Below are 17529 nucleotides of genomic sequence, written 5' to 3'. Positions count from 1 at the left end.
CTTCGCAAAACATGATCCTCATCCCTCCTCTGCTTGGATTACCTAGCACTCCACCATTGACTTTCCTTTCTTCCGATCTGCATTGTCTGGCAGTATCGCCCTTTCTTGGCACCTTCATCACCTCTTGGTCACCTCTTCCGTCCAGATGAGGTACGAGGACTGGGATGTCCTCCTTTTCCCACGAGACTGCGGTATTCCCTTTAGAGAGTTCGGCGTCACCTGTGAAGTTGTTCAAGATACAGGTAAGAACATGCTCCCTAATACCTAGCTTGCCACATCTAAACTACGTCCTTCTAGAGTTCGCACACATCCACGGCATTTGTGGTTTGCCGACAGTGAACTGTTTTGTGCCCAGCCTCGCACCAGGAGCACCATTTCAAATCTCGATTCACTCGTGGAATACCCCCACCATCAGTCAATTCACCAAATCGTACTCCAATCATGTCAATGATGTCAAGTTCGAGACGAGGCTCTTCATTGACGGGCGTCTTGTTGCGTATGTCGTTTCTAGCCTTGCTTGGGTAGCTCCAATTCTTACCAACCGCAGTTCCACCTCTTTGAACCGACAGTGCGATTGGCCGCATGTCATTGCAACCGGCTTTGGTAACGAATTATGTATTCATCTCGAGGTAACCTACTAACTCCAAGTACAGATTTGTCCAAAAATGGAGATCTCGAGCCGCTCAAGTTTCCTGTCTTTCAGCAAGAAATCCTTCAGCAAAGACAACGAAACGTAGGTGATGCCCTCGGCCGCATCAGACTCGTCATCAGTGAAGGATTTCCGCGCGATTCTCTGACCGTACCAATGGAGAGAGTCAACAATATTGTCGCCTTTTCTTTTCAGCATGCACCCCAAGGTTTGTCCGCACCTTCGACCTGGTCTTCGTTCGTTAACCTGGGTTCTAGAAGTCCTAGAAGGCGTAGGGATTGCTTGGCCGAGCCCTTCCATGTGGCAGCGATCCCCGAATACGACGTCGATGGCCATCCCTTCGTTTTCGTTCAACAATGTCAAAACCCACGCCCACTCTCCACGACTCCACACGAATGGCCAACAGAAGGCCCTGGCAGGGCTTACAATGCCCACGGTTCAAAGTGCCATGTTTAACGTGCCGACAAACCATGTCGAGGAACCAACCCAGGCGAGCTACATAAGGCCTCTGCCGAACACGGATGAGATCCCTGACTGCAGCGACATTGTCGATTCGTTTGATGACACAAACGCATATTTTGATTGGCCTGGTAAGGTTGGGCTCGGGCTGAACAATATTCCACAGCAGTTTACCCCTGCCATGTCAAAGTCAAGTCACAACTGGGAATTGGGTGAGACCGGCACTGAACGCAGAGGTTCGGCCCGGGATTCCTCAGGGAGCGGATCTAATGAGACCCAATTCTCTTCTCTAGCTTTTTCTATTGATGACGAGGATCCCAAAGTACTACCCAAAACCCTCAGCACGCCCATACTCGCCGAGCGGAACCAACCAAGTCCGGCATGATACCCTTCGCCGTTCAAACATGGCACTAACAATAGGCAGTTCCCTTCCCAATCTTCCCGCATAATGCCGTGTTACCTGAAGACCTTGCTCTCTCCTTGACAGCTTCCCTTTTGAGTCAGCCTATGCCATTGCAACCTCACGCCCCACCGACACGTACTTCAACGCCTGAGATGTGGTCCCGCAAGGAAAATCGCAAGCGGCATTCGACATGCCCCATCCCGTCGGCGCTGTCTACTAGTACTACTGTTGGATTGGATCATCATGATCAGCGAAAGGTGTCTCAGCAGCTGTACATCCCATCAAACGGCAGTATCCCGCTTCCCCTCGCCCAATCTCAAGCGCGAAGCCCCAACAGTCCTCACCCAGACCTGACCAGGAGGTCATATTCGATGAGCAAGTTTGTCAGTGCTCAGACCTCATCGACTCAGAGTAGCCCACAGAAGTTTCCCAACACCGAGGGTAAGGCTTCAGTCGAAAAAGGTAACAAGCGATCTCGCAATTTCACGCCAGGGTCCACGAAGCCTTTTGAAGATGACGAGGATGAGCATCAACGAGCAAGTCCTCGTATTCGACTAAGCCCGTTGTCAGAGGGCCACCCACAAGACGGGGCGTGATCGATGTCCTTTTCATGTTGGTCTCGTGCATAATATGCTGACCACGATATTCTTCATGTGTGTATGTCGTGTATTTGTTTGTTTCTCCCTACACCGTTATGGCCTCTGTACGTTGTCTATGATATGCCCTCCCATGATCATATCGTTGTAATAACTAGTCGAACGCAAGGTTGGGGTTTGGAACGTGGCGAATACCAGAATGGGTACACCAATTTGTCAATACAAATACTTTTGAGATCGCTGACTCCTTGTGTGCCTTCGGAACTGCGGCTTATCGATGCTTGTGTGCTGATGGTAACACGCAACCTCGCCCTTTGACTCGGTTTGAAGTAGAATCCTCCGGACCCGTTACAAGCTGACTTGTATGAGATTCTACAGACCGTTCCTGATCACATTCCCCCGCTCGAGGTGTTGAGAGTTGATGCCCATTTCCTCGGCCTCGGCTTTTGTTCAAACTCCGGCATGTTGCGAAACATCAGACAAGGATCCATTCCCACTGCACCTGGCCGCTTTCTGAGCAAACTAGGACTTGTTGGTCAAGGTAACACAACTTCTAGACCTTGTACCTCGGTTCTGATGTGGCATAGTAGGCTAACGCCAAGTCGATAGAGAGCAGATGCCAAGGGAGAAGGCGTGGTCTTGCATGCCTCGTCCGCTTAAGGCTGTTCCAAACGTGATCGATGAGATTGATAACTTTTCTCCTGTTGTCAGTAGCTTCTTGCCTTTAGTCAACACGATGCAGTATCTTCTCCGAGCCCCCATTCTATCCACGTGGTCCAACCCCAAAAAACAATATCGGTATTCATCATCCGCAATCTCTCATCATCTCGGTCCCGAGTCTCCTTACTCAGATGGGCAGGAGAAAGTTTGATTGCCTTATTGGCCGGCTCTGAAGATATGGGAAGTACGGCAGTCATATTCTGAGAAGATTCAGGCATCCCAACAACACCGGCTTCCGGGCTCCGCGGAGTCCTGGCACGGCTTGTTGTGTGGTGAGTGTGGGCTACACGATCTCACCGTTGCACACCTGCTGAGCGATGCCACTGAAGCCATCACCATCCCTCATGTTTTCTTCTCTGGCGCTGTGCCAAAGGTGCCAATACCATCCACTAAGGCCACAGACCGCCACACCTTGTACTTCAAAAGACATGCTGGATCACGACTACGAGTGTAGATCTCGCTGCAAGCCTCCGCCTTGCTGTCATCTCGCCCGGTGAGAATCAGCTCCGGTGTGAGACGAGGTGAACCATGGTCGACTCAGCAAGGTAAAAAGACTCCGCTGTGTCACATTGTGCCGCATCCCCTTCGCAATAGAAGCTGACAGAAGATTGGAAGGGCGGCACTTTAACACGTGGATGGAGCAGCTTAAAGGGACATATCCCAAGTCGAAGCGTGAGGTCTAGCACCATCCTATTGAGTTGACACCAGTCATTAAGAGTCGCACTAGTTGCGCGAGAATTCATCAAAATGGCTTCCATAATGTCAGCCCCGGACTACTCGATGGCCGCGACATCTCGGTCACGCCTCAGCATTCGTCTTCCAAGAGAGTCTCTATACTCGTCCCTCCAGGCATCGTCTCAATACTTTCACTTTGACTCGGAAACAGCCAGGCTAGCCAGGGAAGCCAACCAATGGCTCACTTCAAACCGAGACTCGAACAAAGACGACAGCGGCGTCAGTCGACCGTCTTCTATCGCACCAAGCCACTTTAGCGTTCGTTCCCTGCCTATCGACTATGAGGTTTCCGAGCCGGATAGAAGACCTCATCCTGTCATGGGCTCGGTTCGGTATAGTGATATCCGGCCACGGTCAGCTGCCCCGACGGAAAGCACGGAGAAGCTGCAGCCTCCTCCAGATGGCATGAGAGAAGACGCGACGAACGTGGTTGACGATACGGTGTATCCGACGGGTATGAAACTTGCCCTAATCACACTGGCGCTCTGCTTGGCAGTCTTTGTCATGGCACTCGGTGAGTTGCTCATCCAGATAAGATGAATATTGTTGACATGTCGCAGACAACTCCATCATTGCCACAGCTATCCCAAAGATCACGGATGCGTTTGGGAGTCTCAACGACGTGGGGTGGTATGGCTCAGCGTACATGCTTACAACAGCCGCCCTACAGCTGTTCTTTGGCAAGCTCTATACTTACTGGAGCATCAAGTGGACCTTTCTTGTAGCCATCGCCATCTTTGAGGTGGGAAGCTTCATCTGTGGCATCGCCCCAGATAGTGTCACACTCATTGTCGGAAGAGCGATATCCGGAGTTGGCTCTGCTGGCATCTTTTCCGGCGCACTCACCATCCTCGCCTTCTCATGTCCCCTTCACAAGCGGCCGATGTACACGGGTCTCATCAGCGGCATGTGGGGTATCTCGTCCGTTGCAGGGCCGCTTCTCGGAGGTCTGTTTGCCGACAAGGTCTCCTGGAGATGGTGTTTTTACATCAACCTGCCCATCGGGTTCGTCACTGTTGTTGTCATCTTCTTCTTCTTTCCCGACCCGGAGCGCGACATTGAGCCTGCGACTTGGCAAGTTCGTGTCTGGCAGCTCGATCCTATCGGGACTTGCATCTTTATACCAGCCACTGTATGTCTGCTTCTCGCTCTTCAGTGGGGCGGTATCGAATACGCATGGAACGACTCGAAGATTACGTCGCTTCTCATGCTTTCGGCTTTCTTGCTTGTCATCTTTGGATTCGTTCAGTACAAAATGGAGGACAATGCCACGGTGCCTCTTCGCATCTTTAAGATGCGTACGGTATGGGCGGGAGCATGGTTTGCCTTCCATACGGGAGCATGCTTCCTCACAGCCATGTACTTCTTACCAATATGGTTCCAAGCAGTTTTGGGTCAGTCAGCCATCATGTCTGGGGTCAGTAACCTCCCTATGCTCCTTGGAATCGTCTGTTTCGCCATTGTTTCCGGTGCAGCTGTCACGGTTTGGGGTTACTACACACCTTTCATGATTGTTGGCGGGATCCTCATGGCCATTGGCTTCGGCATCATCACCATGTTTGAAGTCAACACACCAAAGGCCGAATGGATAGGATACCAACTTCTAGCAGGGATAGGCGTGGGCATGTGCCTACAACAGCCCCTAATCGCAGTGCAGGTAGTCTGCGAGATGGTCGACATCCCCACAGGCACAGCACTCATCGTCTTTGCTCAAACACTCGGAGGTGCGCTATGCATCACAGCCGGAAACACCGTCTTCACCAACACCCTCGTGGACAAGATCCGCGAATACGTGCCCGAGCTAGAGCCCTATTTTGTTCTAGGGACAGGTGCGACAAACATTCGCAATGTTATCCGTGCGGATCAGCTTGATAGTGTTGTTTTGGCATACAATGATGCGTTGACGACGAGCTTTTATGTCGGGGCTGGTACAGCGGCGGCGGCGTTTGCTGGGGCGTTGTTGGTGGAGTGGAAGAGTGTTAAAGGGAGGAACATTGAGTTGGCTGGGGGTGCGTAGTGAATGGATGTTCTTTGGAAGGGATTGTTTATTATGGCGGTTAGGGGTGAGAATGAGTTTAAACGGGAGTTAACTCGACCGTCGCGACGGTGTACAGGATGGGATGCACACAATAGCAACAGTTGTTATCTTGATGGGCAATCATAAGTCTTGAAGCACGCTTCCATCGAAGGAACAAGTCCCTGTATTAGCACTGTCTTTATGAATGCCGCGAAATGTGAGATCAGGAAGAAGTGTCCATTTACCCAACCTTGGTCCGCCAGTCCTCTGCCAGAGAAGAGCACAACGCCTCGGTTGGATCCGGGCTTGGGTGGAGGAGACTAGGTTGCCAATATCTCTACCGGTTCCCAACAAGCTTCAACATCCGGTATGGTGTAGTGGCTAACATTTCGCGCTCTCATAATCTGAGGGATTAGTACCGCGGAGCCCAGGGTTCGATTCCCTGTACCGGAGTTTCTTTTTGCCGTTGTCGCCAATCCTCTGCTGGTTCTGTGCGGGTTGGTGATATGGTTCATGGTGTTGAGCCAGACGACGCACGATACTCTCTTCTTGGAAATATCAGGTTTTCTTTTTAGACAACGTACGGCAGCAAAGTCATGCGTAACATGTTTTGCTTGCTCAGCTGGTTGACCGAGAGAGAGTCCGAGATAAGACGCGTGAAAATCTCGCGCGTTTCTGCTGGTCATGTGACCCCAGAGACAGGCAATCATGTTTATGCCAAATCTTCAGCATGCTTAAATTAGGATTATCATAATGATGCGAAGTCTTTTAGCGACTGGTGTGTTTTATTCTGCTTCATCAGACAAGTTTACAGCTTTACAGCAAGACACGCCACTACGAAACTAAACGTTGGCTAGAGAGTATGAAGGAACAATGGTTTACCGGCTTCATGCCAACTTGTACACCAAACCATTAGGGGAAAAAACATAGAGACAGCGTAAGTTCCAATTCTAACAAATGATAAAGATGATCCGAAAATAATTACGCTCCCAGAGCGAAATAATACCACCATTTGGGTCGTTGACGAAGGATATCGTAGTCCTCCCTAGGTATTCGGCCGAAACTACCCTAGATCTAGACGCCGAAACTCGCTGACAAACCTCTGGTTGTCATTTACGCCCGAAGAATTGGTCGATTTCGCCTTTTCAAGGGGACATTGCTCCATTCATTGGCCAACATACGTTTGAAGATCCACATCAAAGGGTGTCGACGCGATATCTCAGGATGCAATAGGCAAGATTCCCCTGCAACAGGTGAGTCAGGCAAGCCTACATACAGATGGCCGAGGTCGCAAGAATAAAGTGTGTGCAAGTGGCCATGACTTGATCTTGACGTCTTAAGAAGTGGCCTCCTCCCACTGTTGAACTCTACCTTGATTCCACCAACACCAACACCAACATTTACCATCAAATAGCCACCATGTCTGCTTCAGAGACCTCATATGGTAGGTACACCTACTTAAAACCACTGTCGCGTATGCTAACCGCGCAGTGACCGTCGATGTATTTACCAACAAGAGGTACACCGGCAACCAGCTCGCCGTCGTCGACATCAACAATGTAGACCTCTCCGCCACGCAGATGCAAAAAGTCGCTCGCGAATTCAACTTTTCCGAGACAATCTTTCTGCGCCAGCCCGAGTCCGGGACGCCCCAGATCCGTATCTTTACTCCCGTCAACGAGATGGAGTTTGCGGGGCACCCCGTTATTGGCGGTGGACACGCCCTGTTTCGCCAGCTGCTGTCGGGTCCGAATGCAAAGCCGCTGGAGAAGGAGTCGATTGATGTGCAGACGAATGCCGGCATCGTGACTCTCAAGTATGATGTCAAGGCTGAGACGGTGGCTGCTCAGATCCCGCACAATGTGCACATTCATGAGGTAAAGGCTTCAAAGAAGGCCATTCTCGATACGCAGGGCAGCTTGGCCGCTGCGGCCGACACCTTGAAGGATTCTTACCCGATTTCGTCAATAGTCAAGGGCGTCACCTACGTCTTGGTCGACTTTACAGACCACCCCGACAACTTTGCGGGCGTGCTCCCCGGCCCATGCCCCGACGTTCCTCTGGACAGCGAGTGGTCTCCCTCATTTATCGGAACCATGTACTACCGCGTCCTAGGAACACGCGACGAAGAAGGCCGCAAGGTGTATGACCTCCGCGTGCGCATGATTGCCATCAACCTCGAGGATCCCGCCTGTGGCAGCGGTTCCTGCTCTCTGACGGCGTATCTCGCTCTTCAAGAAGGAGGCGCGAACAAGGCGTTCAGATTCTACCTGGACCAGGGGTCTGAGATTGGGCGGGACAGCAAGATCATCGTGGATATTGTGCTGAATGAGGGCGGTGATGGTATTTCTTCCGTGTTGTTGTCTGGACAGGCGGCGCCCGTGTCTCGAGGTCAGCTGTTGTTGCCAGAGTAAGAGCTGCGTTGAGAGTGACGATGGGGATGGGAACAACAGAGTTTGCAACATTTCCAGGCTGGCGACTTTTATGCCCAAAATTCACAAAAAATATAACGGTTATAATTTGCCATAAAAAGACACAAAGTAAACGCGCCAGATGGTTTGCAGGAACAGCCTGGAGGGTCATAGTGGGGATGGAGGTGCTTTGTTCAACACAGCGGATCACAACACCCAGCCAGTTGCTCATCCCGCAAAGCTGTCCTCCCCCAAAGAATGCTGAATAAACACGGTCTACTCTGTACAGAATTGATCATAAAACAATCCCAAGTGAGCTGCCTAATGGTAAAAAAGGCCAAAAAGACTCCAATGTTGCCATGAAGGGAACACCGGCGTGCCACCTCTCGCAGACATTTCCCAACCCCCATTTTTTGCCGAGAGAGCATCTCGAGGCTCATTCATCGCCAGGGAACCTGGGCAAACGTCCTCCCTGCCCCAGAGTCAAAAGAACCTTTCCACAGACGCAAAAAGGTTGTTCATCACTTCCAAGCTCAAAAAGCAAAAGAATGGGCTCCGCCGGGGTTTGAACCCGGGGCCTCGTGCAGCTGAGAAATTCCCAAAGCACGAATCATACCACTAGACCACGAAGCCAAGCTGATTGATGACTGGAGGAATGAAATTGAGGTATATGTGGCATGCTCACGCAAGGGCAAGGTTTTGGGGGGGATTTGGCCAATTGCTGGGCCCACTTGGCGAAAAGTGGATCAGATGGGTCCAACACTTTCCTCTTTCGTTCTCCAATTCCTCTTCTGTTCTTTGTCACTGCTCTGTAAAGATAGGGGATACGGGACCTTTCATTTCCCCTCACTACACTTCACTTTCATGTCCTCGGAGGAGGCTCTTTGAGTAAAGAAGTACTATTTGTGTAAGTGTTCTCTTAGGTGACGGGTTCTGATGGTGGAGTAGCTTGGTCCTCCACTGTGGAAGCCCCCAGCAGGAAGCCCACCAGGAACGTAAAGGCAAAGAACAGTGAAACGAGGTTCGGGAGGAAATCGAAAAGGGAAAAAATTGACAAAGGAATTGGGAATGAAAGTGCTTACGGGTAAAGGGGTATAATATACTAAACGTTTTACTTGATACAAAGCTGTAAACACAGGAGGTTTGTCAGAAATTCACAATCTCGCCGAGGCTTGTCAGAGAGGGATGGTTAGGTGCAATCAAGTAATCACAATTGAGCTTGAAGGATGTTTCTGTGACAAACTGATTGTTGCATTATTAGATTAAGTTAGGTAATAAGACGTTCAAAGTAAGTACTGGCAGAGCAATCCACCAAATAAACCACCTCATAGAGGCATCAAGAAGAGTTAATCCATCAATCCATGTACTCTGTAAGAGCACTCGCCGTCATTATTCCTCCTGTCATTAACAGCTGTGCGTCTGCCAAAGCCTGGCACCCACGATCCCTTAGTAGTACTTGGGGTTCTTGGGGTCAGTGAGGTCAAAGATGACAACACTGTGAGGTCGGGCACCACCACGGGTCTTGGTGAAGATGTCCTCAAAGTCAATGGTGCGGTTGAAGCTGAGAGAGCCATCATCGTTGATGTCGATCCAGTGGCCCTTGTAGTCACCGGGGGTGTTGACGATGGAGATCTGTAAATGTTAGCGTTGTCAAGTGGCTGGAGTCATTGATGCTTACATCTCCACCCTGCACAAAGTAGCCAGTGACGAGAAGGTTCTTCTTGTCGGGAGAAATCTTGACGTAGTGGGGTCCGATGATGGGCTGGTCCTCGTTGGGGTCATCCAGGCGCTTAATGTTGTCAAGATCAGAGATATCAAGAGCAGCGACGTGGTTGCCGAGGGTAAAAGTGAAGTAGGCGAGCTTTCCGTCGTCAGAGATGTCAGAGTAGATGGCGAGAGAGTCCTTGGCCTTGTCGCCAAAGTCGTAGAGGAGCTCGGCGACACCCTGGTTGCCCTTCTTGTCCTTGCGGAAGGGGTAGATGATCCAGGCTTGGCCAGGGCCGACGGCACTGCAGACCGTTAGAGATGGATGCGATAATGGGTTCGGGTGGCTTACGTAGCAATAGCAGCACTCTCCTTGTTACCGGGGATGAACTTGACGTCCTGAATACCTTGGCCCTGCGACCGGTTAGACACTGCGTGTTTATTGCATCTGAGGATACTCACGTTGGGGATGGTGATGGTGGAGATGATCTTGCGAGAGTCAAGATCCCAGAGACGCAGAGTATCGGCCTTCTTGATACCAAGGGTGGGCTTCAGAATGGTGATGGGGACAACAAAGTCAGAAGTGAGAATGATCTTCTTCTCCCAGTCAATGCTGAGACCGTGAGGCGAAAACTGCTCGCCAAGAATGTTGAGGGTGCCCTCGACATCCTCCGGCCACTCGTGGATGATGTTGCCACCAGCATCCGTCTCTACAAGACGGCCAGGAGAGGTGCCGACGGCACTGCCCATGTAGGTGATGAAGAAACCACTACTTCTGTTAACTAGGGTTCCATGATGAGGCCATCGGTACTTACCCCTCGGGCTTGGCTCGGATCTCGTCGACAATCGAGCTGAGAATACCTCGGTTGCTGTGGTCGAACTTGGGGTGGTAAGGGTCCGTGGTGTCAAAGTAAAAGGCGGTGTCCTGGGTCTTTAGGAGAGACAGGAGACCACCGCCCACCAAGGTCTTGCCATCGATAGATGGTCCGAGATGGTGAGGAGAGTTACCGCTGGTGGGGACATCAGTGATGTAGATGATCTCACCAAAGGTGTCCTGGAATCTGTTAATACTGTAACCAAGGCTGCATGGAAGCATACTCACATCGTCCAAACTGGCAGTGACCAGGAAATCGGCGTGCTTGTTATCACCAGCACCAGTCCAAAAGTATCCAATCTTCTTGGGCTTGATGTTGGACACCTTGAAAGGGGGGCTGTCCAAAGGAGGTGTAGGAACCTGCAGAATGGGCAGAGGAGGGGCATTGTCGGCCAAAGGCTCAGTGACACCCGGGATCTTGGGGATCAGAGGAGGAAGACTGAGACCTAACCTCTTGTCGAGGTTGGCGGGAGAGGCCGAGACCTGAGAGGTCAAGGCTCCCAGGAGGGTGGTGAGGGAGATAAGAGAGGGCATGGTCAAAGAAGTTCCAGTTGCTGTTTTCACTCTGTGATGAGGATGTGAGCAAGTTGATGATGTGAGCTGGAGTGATGAGAAAGTTTGAGGGAGTTTTAGAAGCATTATATACTTGGTGAACTTCCGGTTCGTCCTTGATGCCATCTCCTATTCCTCAACACCAACCGCTCATCAAGAATTGTATCATCAAGCCTCACAAAGACACAATTCAACCTCATGATGCCCTTTCCATCTCACGGCTATCACAATTTCCGAAGCTACAGCCTCGCTGTTGCTGCTCTCTTTCTGAATGCCGTCTAGTCTGAATGGTGTCATGGCGAGAGACACCAGGTATCCGATCATTGGAGGTCATGATCTGCAAAGCGACTAGCAAGCAGCTGCGTCGGACTCTCGGTGATGTGACGTACCGGCAGCGGATGCGAGCAGTCATTCGCTGAGAGACCTTGATGCCCGCCAGACTGGGACTGCCACGCTGCTCAGTTGCCTTGTTCAGAGTGCAACTATCCCCTGGACGTGCATGAACCGGACAGAAAAGGCAAGCTGAGACAAGCATACGGTAGACACGCTTGTCTTGTCTAGCTCGAGCCAACACGAGTGAATGTTAAGGTTAACGGCAACAACGTGTGCACCGTTGCGTCTCATTGAGTTGTCGTGGATATTTGGATCAACAGCTCTAATGGATGACATCACTTTCGGCGCGTATTGACCATGAGAAGTCAGGTCGGCATTTGAGCTACGCACTCTCAGCTCATAGGCAATCAGCCTTATGCCACCAGCGACCTCCCGCCTTTCCGAGAGACCGGTAGTTGAACAGGTCGACCAGGGGTCACCGCCAAGACGGCCCCTTCGGGAGGTAGCTTGGCACCCTAACATCCTTGCCTTTGCTCGATGCGTGAGGGATCCTCGCTGTAGCTTTGGCCCTGGGGAGAAACGCCTTGTTAGGCGCGATTGCGACTTCCATCCCTTGTGAGCTGGCATACCGGGATCCACGCCGATGGACCGACGCGGCGCGGGTGATGGTTGATGCCGCGATTGGTGTATCGTGGGGGTTTTACGGTCTGAACTTGCCGATCCAAGTTTCTGTCACACGGGCCTGCTGTCAAGTAGGCTGCTCTCATTCAATGGGGTGGCTCTGGGCAGTTCAAAGGCCAAGCTCGACCAAGTCTTCAGCCCTCAGCCTCAGCCATGTAAACTCACACTTCAACCAAGCCAAGCTGATCAACAGGAACAAGCCGTTGATGCCGAAAACCCAGGAGACGATATTCATTACCTTGAATGTATGCTTATACGTGATTGCACAGCGCAAGCCTCTGATTCGTCCGCCCCGTCTTGAGCCTCAGCTAGCATCGCAGATCAATCACGTTATCCGCACTTGAATGTCGACAACCCCGGATTCACATTAACACTGACACGTAAAAGGACCTGCTTAAGACAAAAAGAGATCGTCTCATTTAGCAGGTGAACCAGAAAATAAGCGCGCTTGTATCCTTCTTGGCAGTGATTTCGCAGATCCTGTCATTCCGCACGCTTGGAAGGCTCCTGCGCCGGGAGACGGCTTCGTCGTGATGGTTGCATTTTCGAGCACGACATGGCGGGTGTGGTAGGTAACTTGGTGGAAAGGCGCCATTGTTGGGCGCTATTCGATGGGAACTTTTTAATCGATAGTTTCATACGACATTGGCGATCATTAACGTTTTGAGAGACGGTAGGTGTTGTTCATCCCGCGTCGTGTAAGTGACGTCGGCAGTAAGAAATGTCGGGATTGAGTGTGAGGTGGTGACAATTTCCAGCGCGTTGATCGCGGTGATTGGAGAATTGGGGGAAGGGCCGGAAGAGTATAAGATATCTTGTGTGGCACTTCTCGGTGTTTGTGCCATTCCTCACCAAGATACCCATTCATTCCTTCACAGCTCAGTCTCTCTTTTACTCTCTTCAATTGTCATCAAGATGAAGGGTGTATCTCTCATCTCCTCTGCACTAGCTCTGTGCTACGGAGCGCATTTTGTTGCTGCAGCTCCCTCATCCGGTGACCCTGGCTTTCCCAAAGGTCAGCCGTATGATGGCAAGGGCAAGGGCAGCATCATCGTCGGTATGTTTTGCCCCTCAAACTTGCCTTGGTCATTACTCATGCAATTGCAGGCGGCACCAACAAGGAGCTTGATCTCCAGAACCCTGATAACCTCGGTCGTCAGTCTACGGACAACGGCGTTGTTCCCAACCTCAAGTGGAGCTTCTCTGATTCCAAGACTCGTCTTCTGAAGGGTGGTTGGGTTCGTGAGCAAGTAATTCAGGATCTTCCCTCTAGCCATGACATCTCTGGTGCCCAGCAGCACTTGGTTAAGGGTGCCATTCGCGAGCTTCACTGGCACCGTGTTGTACGTTCCTCCGAAATCTGTTATAATACTCAACTAACACGCCTAGGCTGAATGGGGTATTGTCTATGAGGGCTCTGTTCTTGTTTCTGCCGTTGATGAGAATGGCCGATACCAAGAGGAGGTCCTCAACTATGGTGATATCTGGTACTTCCCCAAGGGAGCTGCCCACACCATCCAAGGTCTCGCCGATGAGAACGAGTACCTCCTAGTCTTTGACGATGCCGACTTTGACAAGATTGGGTAAGTCGACCATATACTCTCAACACCAATAACTACTGACAACCTACAGCACTACATTCATGGTCGACGACTGGATCAACCACACCCCCAAGGACATCCTCGCCAAGAACTTTGGCGTCGACCCCTCCGTCTTTGAGAACGTCACCAACCCGAACCCCTACATCCTCCCCGCCGAGGTCAGCAAGAAGAACGTCACCGACGGACCCGCGGGGGAGCTCACGGGCAACAGCTCCTTCGTCTACCGCACGTTCCAGCACGAGCCGGAAAAGATTGGCGGCACGGGCGGCAAGTTCTGGAAGATTGACTCGACAAACTTTCCCGCTAGCAAGACGCTTGCTGCCACGTTTGTTACGCTCAAGCCTGGTGGTCTGCGAGAGCTTCACTGGCATCCTAATGTATGTGGACTTGATTGTGTTTGGGAATGTGTTACTAACGTGTGATAGGCTGAGGAGTGGCTGTACTTTCACCAGGGCAAGGCCAAGGCGACTGTTTTCATCGGCAATGCTGCTGCCCGCACCTTTGACTTTTCTGCTGGTGACACTGCTGCTTTCCCCGATAACTCTGGGTGAGTACTCCAAGCCCTGAGAGCAGAGCATCTACTGACGCTTACAGGCACTACATCGAGAACACTTCGGAAGACGAGGACCTCATCTGGATTGAAGTCTACAAGTCGGAGCGCGTCGCCGACATTTCCCTCACTCAGTGGCTCGCCCTGACTCCTCCTGATGTCGTCGCTCAGACTCTCAATGTGTCCATCAGCTTTGTTGAGAGCTTGAAGAAGGAGAAGCAGGTCCTCATTGAGTAGAGGCCCTGATTATTCACATGATGATCTTACGAGGGAGTTGTATGAACGACTCTAATGTATCTAATTCTGATCTCGATTGATCAACTCTTAATTTAATTCTCATACCGTTGTTAAGCTGTAACCGCAACCCTGAGATGCTTCCCCGCGTCGATCCTGTAAACGCACCACTGCTGCATCATGCCCGGGCTCTTGTCGCACTCCCAAGTCTTCGCTGAACGCCCTTTATCGCCCTTGCTCTTCTTCATGTGACTTGGCGCCCGTTCGTCGGAGAACCATAGCCCTCGAAAAAAAAGTCTGCCCTCGCCGAACTTCCCAAACCTCGGCCCATCTACACTTGAGGGGTGCTAGCCAGCCAGCCACCTCGTCGCATCACGACTCTCGCTTGCACAAGTTAAGGTTATTTACGCCACGTATCTATCGGAGTTTTAGAGTACACCGGTCCAAGACTTGTTCTCGCATGAATCTGACGGTCACGGGAAGGGCTGCGTGGGCTGACTTTTACTTGTTGGTGTGGCTGCTAGTCTTTTTACTTGGCCGGCAGGGCCGTTGGACTATTGAAGCTATTGACTGCTGGCGCGCAAGAGAAATCGATAGAGTTGTGCAGGCGATCAATCTCCACGCATGGGTCGAGTCTAGAACCTCTTGTTTTTCGGCTGGGGCTGGACTTGGGGATGGAGGCGCCGCCACTCCCACTACTCTTTTTGACGACACTTGGGCCTCTTAAAACCGTCTTTAGAACAAGAGTCTGGGGTAATGATATTAGCATCTATCCGATATGCTTTAGAGCTCATGACGAAAGAAAAAAACGAGAAGGCAGTGAGATGGAAAACGGCTCTTGGGTTACAGCACATGGGAGAGTCTAGACCCTCAAACTGGCAGGGGTATCGGCGAGGTCCCGCTGCATCGACCCCATAACCCCAGATACTATTGCCGTGCGTCGCCTTCAGCTTCAATATTCACGGCCCTAAGAGTTCAGCTTGCAACGTGGACCTGGATTCTTTATTTAGGCGAGGGGATGAGTCTTGGCGGATGGGCGAGACCGCCAAGTGAGTGTATATAAGTCCGTATGCCTCGCTTCAAGAGATTTCATCAACTCGGCTACCTCGGACATCTTCAACTCTCCCAATCATGCACTTCAATACCGTTGCCGGGCTCGCTTTGGGCCTTGTAGGCTCTGCCTCAGCTTTTTCTACCCCCAAGCTGCCCGCTTCTGGCCTCTGCCCCAACAACCAGTATTGGGATACTGCCAAGGGTTGCAAGAATCTGCCGCCTCCCGCAAAGTGCTCCTCATCTAATCAGTACTATGATACTCTCAAGGGCTGTGTGAGGGGAAAGCCTCCTAGCGGACCTCCTGGTCTGCTATGTACCGTCGTCAAGACATTGGTTACTGTGGCTCGTCAACAACTGCCCGCCTCGTCCTTTTGCTCCTCCTATCTGAGCATCCCTGTCGTGACAAAGACGGCAACGGTGACTGCCTATACCAAGTATGATTGCCTCTCTACCCTCTTTTCTTCTGTGGCAGACTCTTACATCTTTCAGGGTTATCACCAACACCAACACCGTCACGTCAGGCGTAACCACCGTCATCGATTCGACGAAAACAATCACCGACTCGACCATAACTACAACCGTCACCGAGCCCAGCACTCTCTCGACCAAGACTACGAGCACCTCAGTCATCTCTGCCGTCACAACCACAACCATTACTGCTTGTGCAAACCCCGTCACCCGTAAGGCGAGGCGCGCAGTCAGCCCGACAGGCTACAAGAATGATCCCACGTGGTTGGAGGATCATGGCATCGATCCCTTGGGCGAAGAGAAGCGCGGCCTCATCCCTAAGCCGAAATGCTTTGCCAACTACGTTGACCCTGCAGCTGTCTCGTATGCTTGCAACTGTTTGAGTGTTCCAACCCGGACCACCACTTCAACCACTACTCTGCGCACCAAGACGGCCACTGCCGTCACCACGGTAAGCTCCCGTCTCACCCTGAGGACAAGACGTTCATTAACTCATGCTCCTAGGTCCCCTCGACTGAAAAGGCTACTGCTACCGAGAAGGCCACAGCCACCGACACCAAGACCAGCACCCAGCTCGTGGCCACTGTCTACACTGAGACGATCGTTGAGAGGTCAACCACCTACACCTCTACTCACACTGCGCTCTCCCCTACATTTACCATTGTCGCCGCCAGTGGTAAGTGGACGGGTAACAAGCTTTACGACCCCAGCTACATGAGCTATACTGGCATCGACTATGCCGGGCCCATGCTTCTCTTCACCCTGGCGGATGACGGCACCCTTACGGCCCAGAACCAAGGACTGGCGGGCCAATTTGCCGTGTCCGACCCCAACGCTGGAAGCTACAACGCCATCCCGGCCTTCAAGCCCCTCTCTGGCGACCTGCAGAAGCTTGTCGTCACTGTGAGGCAGGAGAGCGACGGCACTTGTCCCTTGACGTTCCAGGGAGCGCGTGGCAGCACCAGCTTCGAATGTGGCGTTTACTGGCGCGTAGGTAGCGAGGCTGATCTCGCCAGTTTCGGCGGCTGCGCTAGGATGGAAATGATCGCTGTCGGCAGCGAGGATCAATAAAATTCTCGGGGTGTATGCATTGAGTGTTGATGAAGTATTGATGAAGTAGACGATATCAAGTATTATATGTTCTCCCTATATATACCTATATTAGCGATTCCCCAATCTCTTGTCGTCTTTCTGTCACTGGCTATTCTCCTTTCACTCTCAAGTCTTAGTCCCTTCCCTTGCGCAGCTTAGCATCCGGCTGTCCGTTTTCATCGGCCGGCGTCGAGTCCACCCACCGACCTCCGAAACGGCCCCACAAGTGAATGACTCAGGGCCGATGATGTCGTTCTTAGCTATTGCAAGTAGACGAGCTAAGTAATGCCTCAGCCTGGATTCGGGGTAGGATACCGGCCAGTTTTAGGCTTTGGCCACGATCAGCAGTCTCGTTATCTATTTGCCAAGACTGAGAGGGATATCTCCAGGGGTCATG

The 17529-nt window shown here is 51.7% G+C and overlaps 5 protein-coding genes and 1 pseudogene across 6 annotated transcripts, besides 1 other annotated feature; 5 read left to right on the top strand and 1 right to left on the bottom strand.

Annotated features, from left to right (window-relative positions):
* Positions 1–145: 145 nt before the first annotated feature.
* On the top strand, positions 146–2107 carry NCS54_00212800 (Hypothetical protein; the record flags this gene model as incomplete). The annotated part of the gene is made up of 6 exons (XM_053147733.1): positions 146–242; positions 298–496; positions 548–629; positions 704–857; positions 907–1482; positions 1533–2107. 6 exons carry the CDS (start codon positions 146–148, stop codon positions 2105–2107), a joined length of 1683 nt encoding a protein of 560 aa, XP_053003708.1.
* Positions 2108–3574: 1467 nt separating this feature from the next.
* NCS54_00212700 (MFS domain-containing protein) lies at positions 3575–5579 on the top strand (the record flags this gene model as incomplete). The annotated part of the gene is made up of 2 exons (XM_053147732.1): positions 3575–4076; positions 4123–5579. 2 exons carry the CDS (start codon positions 3575–3577, stop codon positions 5577–5579), a joined length of 1959 nt encoding a protein of 652 aa, XP_053003707.1.
* Positions 5580–6920: 1341 nt separating this feature from the next.
* On the top strand, positions 6921–7993 carry NCS54_00212600 (annotated as a pseudogene). The gene is made up of 2 exons: positions 6921–7023; positions 7071–7993.
* Positions 6921–7993: a sequence feature.
* A 1443-nt stretch (positions 7994–9436) lies between these two features.
* Positions 9437–11102, bottom strand: NCS54_00212500 (Methanethiol oxidase; the record flags this gene model as incomplete). The annotated part of the gene is made up of 6 exons (XM_053147731.1): positions 9437–9622; positions 9669–9999; positions 10047–10108; positions 10157–10463; positions 10510–10748; positions 10797–11102. 6 exons carry the CDS (start codon positions 11100–11102, stop codon positions 9437–9439), a joined length of 1431 nt encoding a protein of 476 aa, XP_053003706.1.
* A 1947-nt stretch (positions 11103–13049) lies between these two features.
* On the top strand, positions 13050–14522 carry NCS54_00212400 (Putative oxalate decarboxylase; the record flags this gene model as incomplete). Its single annotated transcript, XM_053147730.1, has 6 exons — positions 13050–13191; positions 13242–13477; positions 13524–13717; positions 13767–14112; positions 14161–14282; positions 14330–14522. The coding sequence occupies 6 exons, from the start codon at positions 13050–13052 to the stop codon at positions 14520–14522; spliced, it is 1233 nt and encodes a 410-aa protein (XP_053003705.1).
* A 1128-nt stretch (positions 14523–15650) lies between these two features.
* On the top strand, positions 15651–17111 carry NCS54_00212300 (Hypothetical protein; the record flags this gene model as incomplete). The annotated part of the gene is made up of 3 exons (XM_053147729.1): positions 15651–16006; positions 16062–16491; positions 16545–17111. The coding sequence occupies 3 exons, from the start codon at positions 15651–15653 to the stop codon at positions 17109–17111; spliced, it is 1353 nt and encodes a 450-aa protein (XP_053003704.1).
* Between the last annotated feature and the right edge of the window lie 418 nt (positions 17112–17529).

The sequence above is a fragment of the Fusarium falciforme genome, chromosome 2, assembly GCF_026873545.1.
Source record: "Fusarium falciforme chromosome 2, complete sequence".
Classification (NCBI taxonomy): Eukaryota; Fungi; Ascomycota; class Sordariomycetes; order Hypocreales; family Nectriaceae; genus Fusarium; species Fusarium falciforme.
Note: the sequence above shows the minus strand (reverse complement) of the source record. Positions and strands in the feature narration are given on the sequence as shown.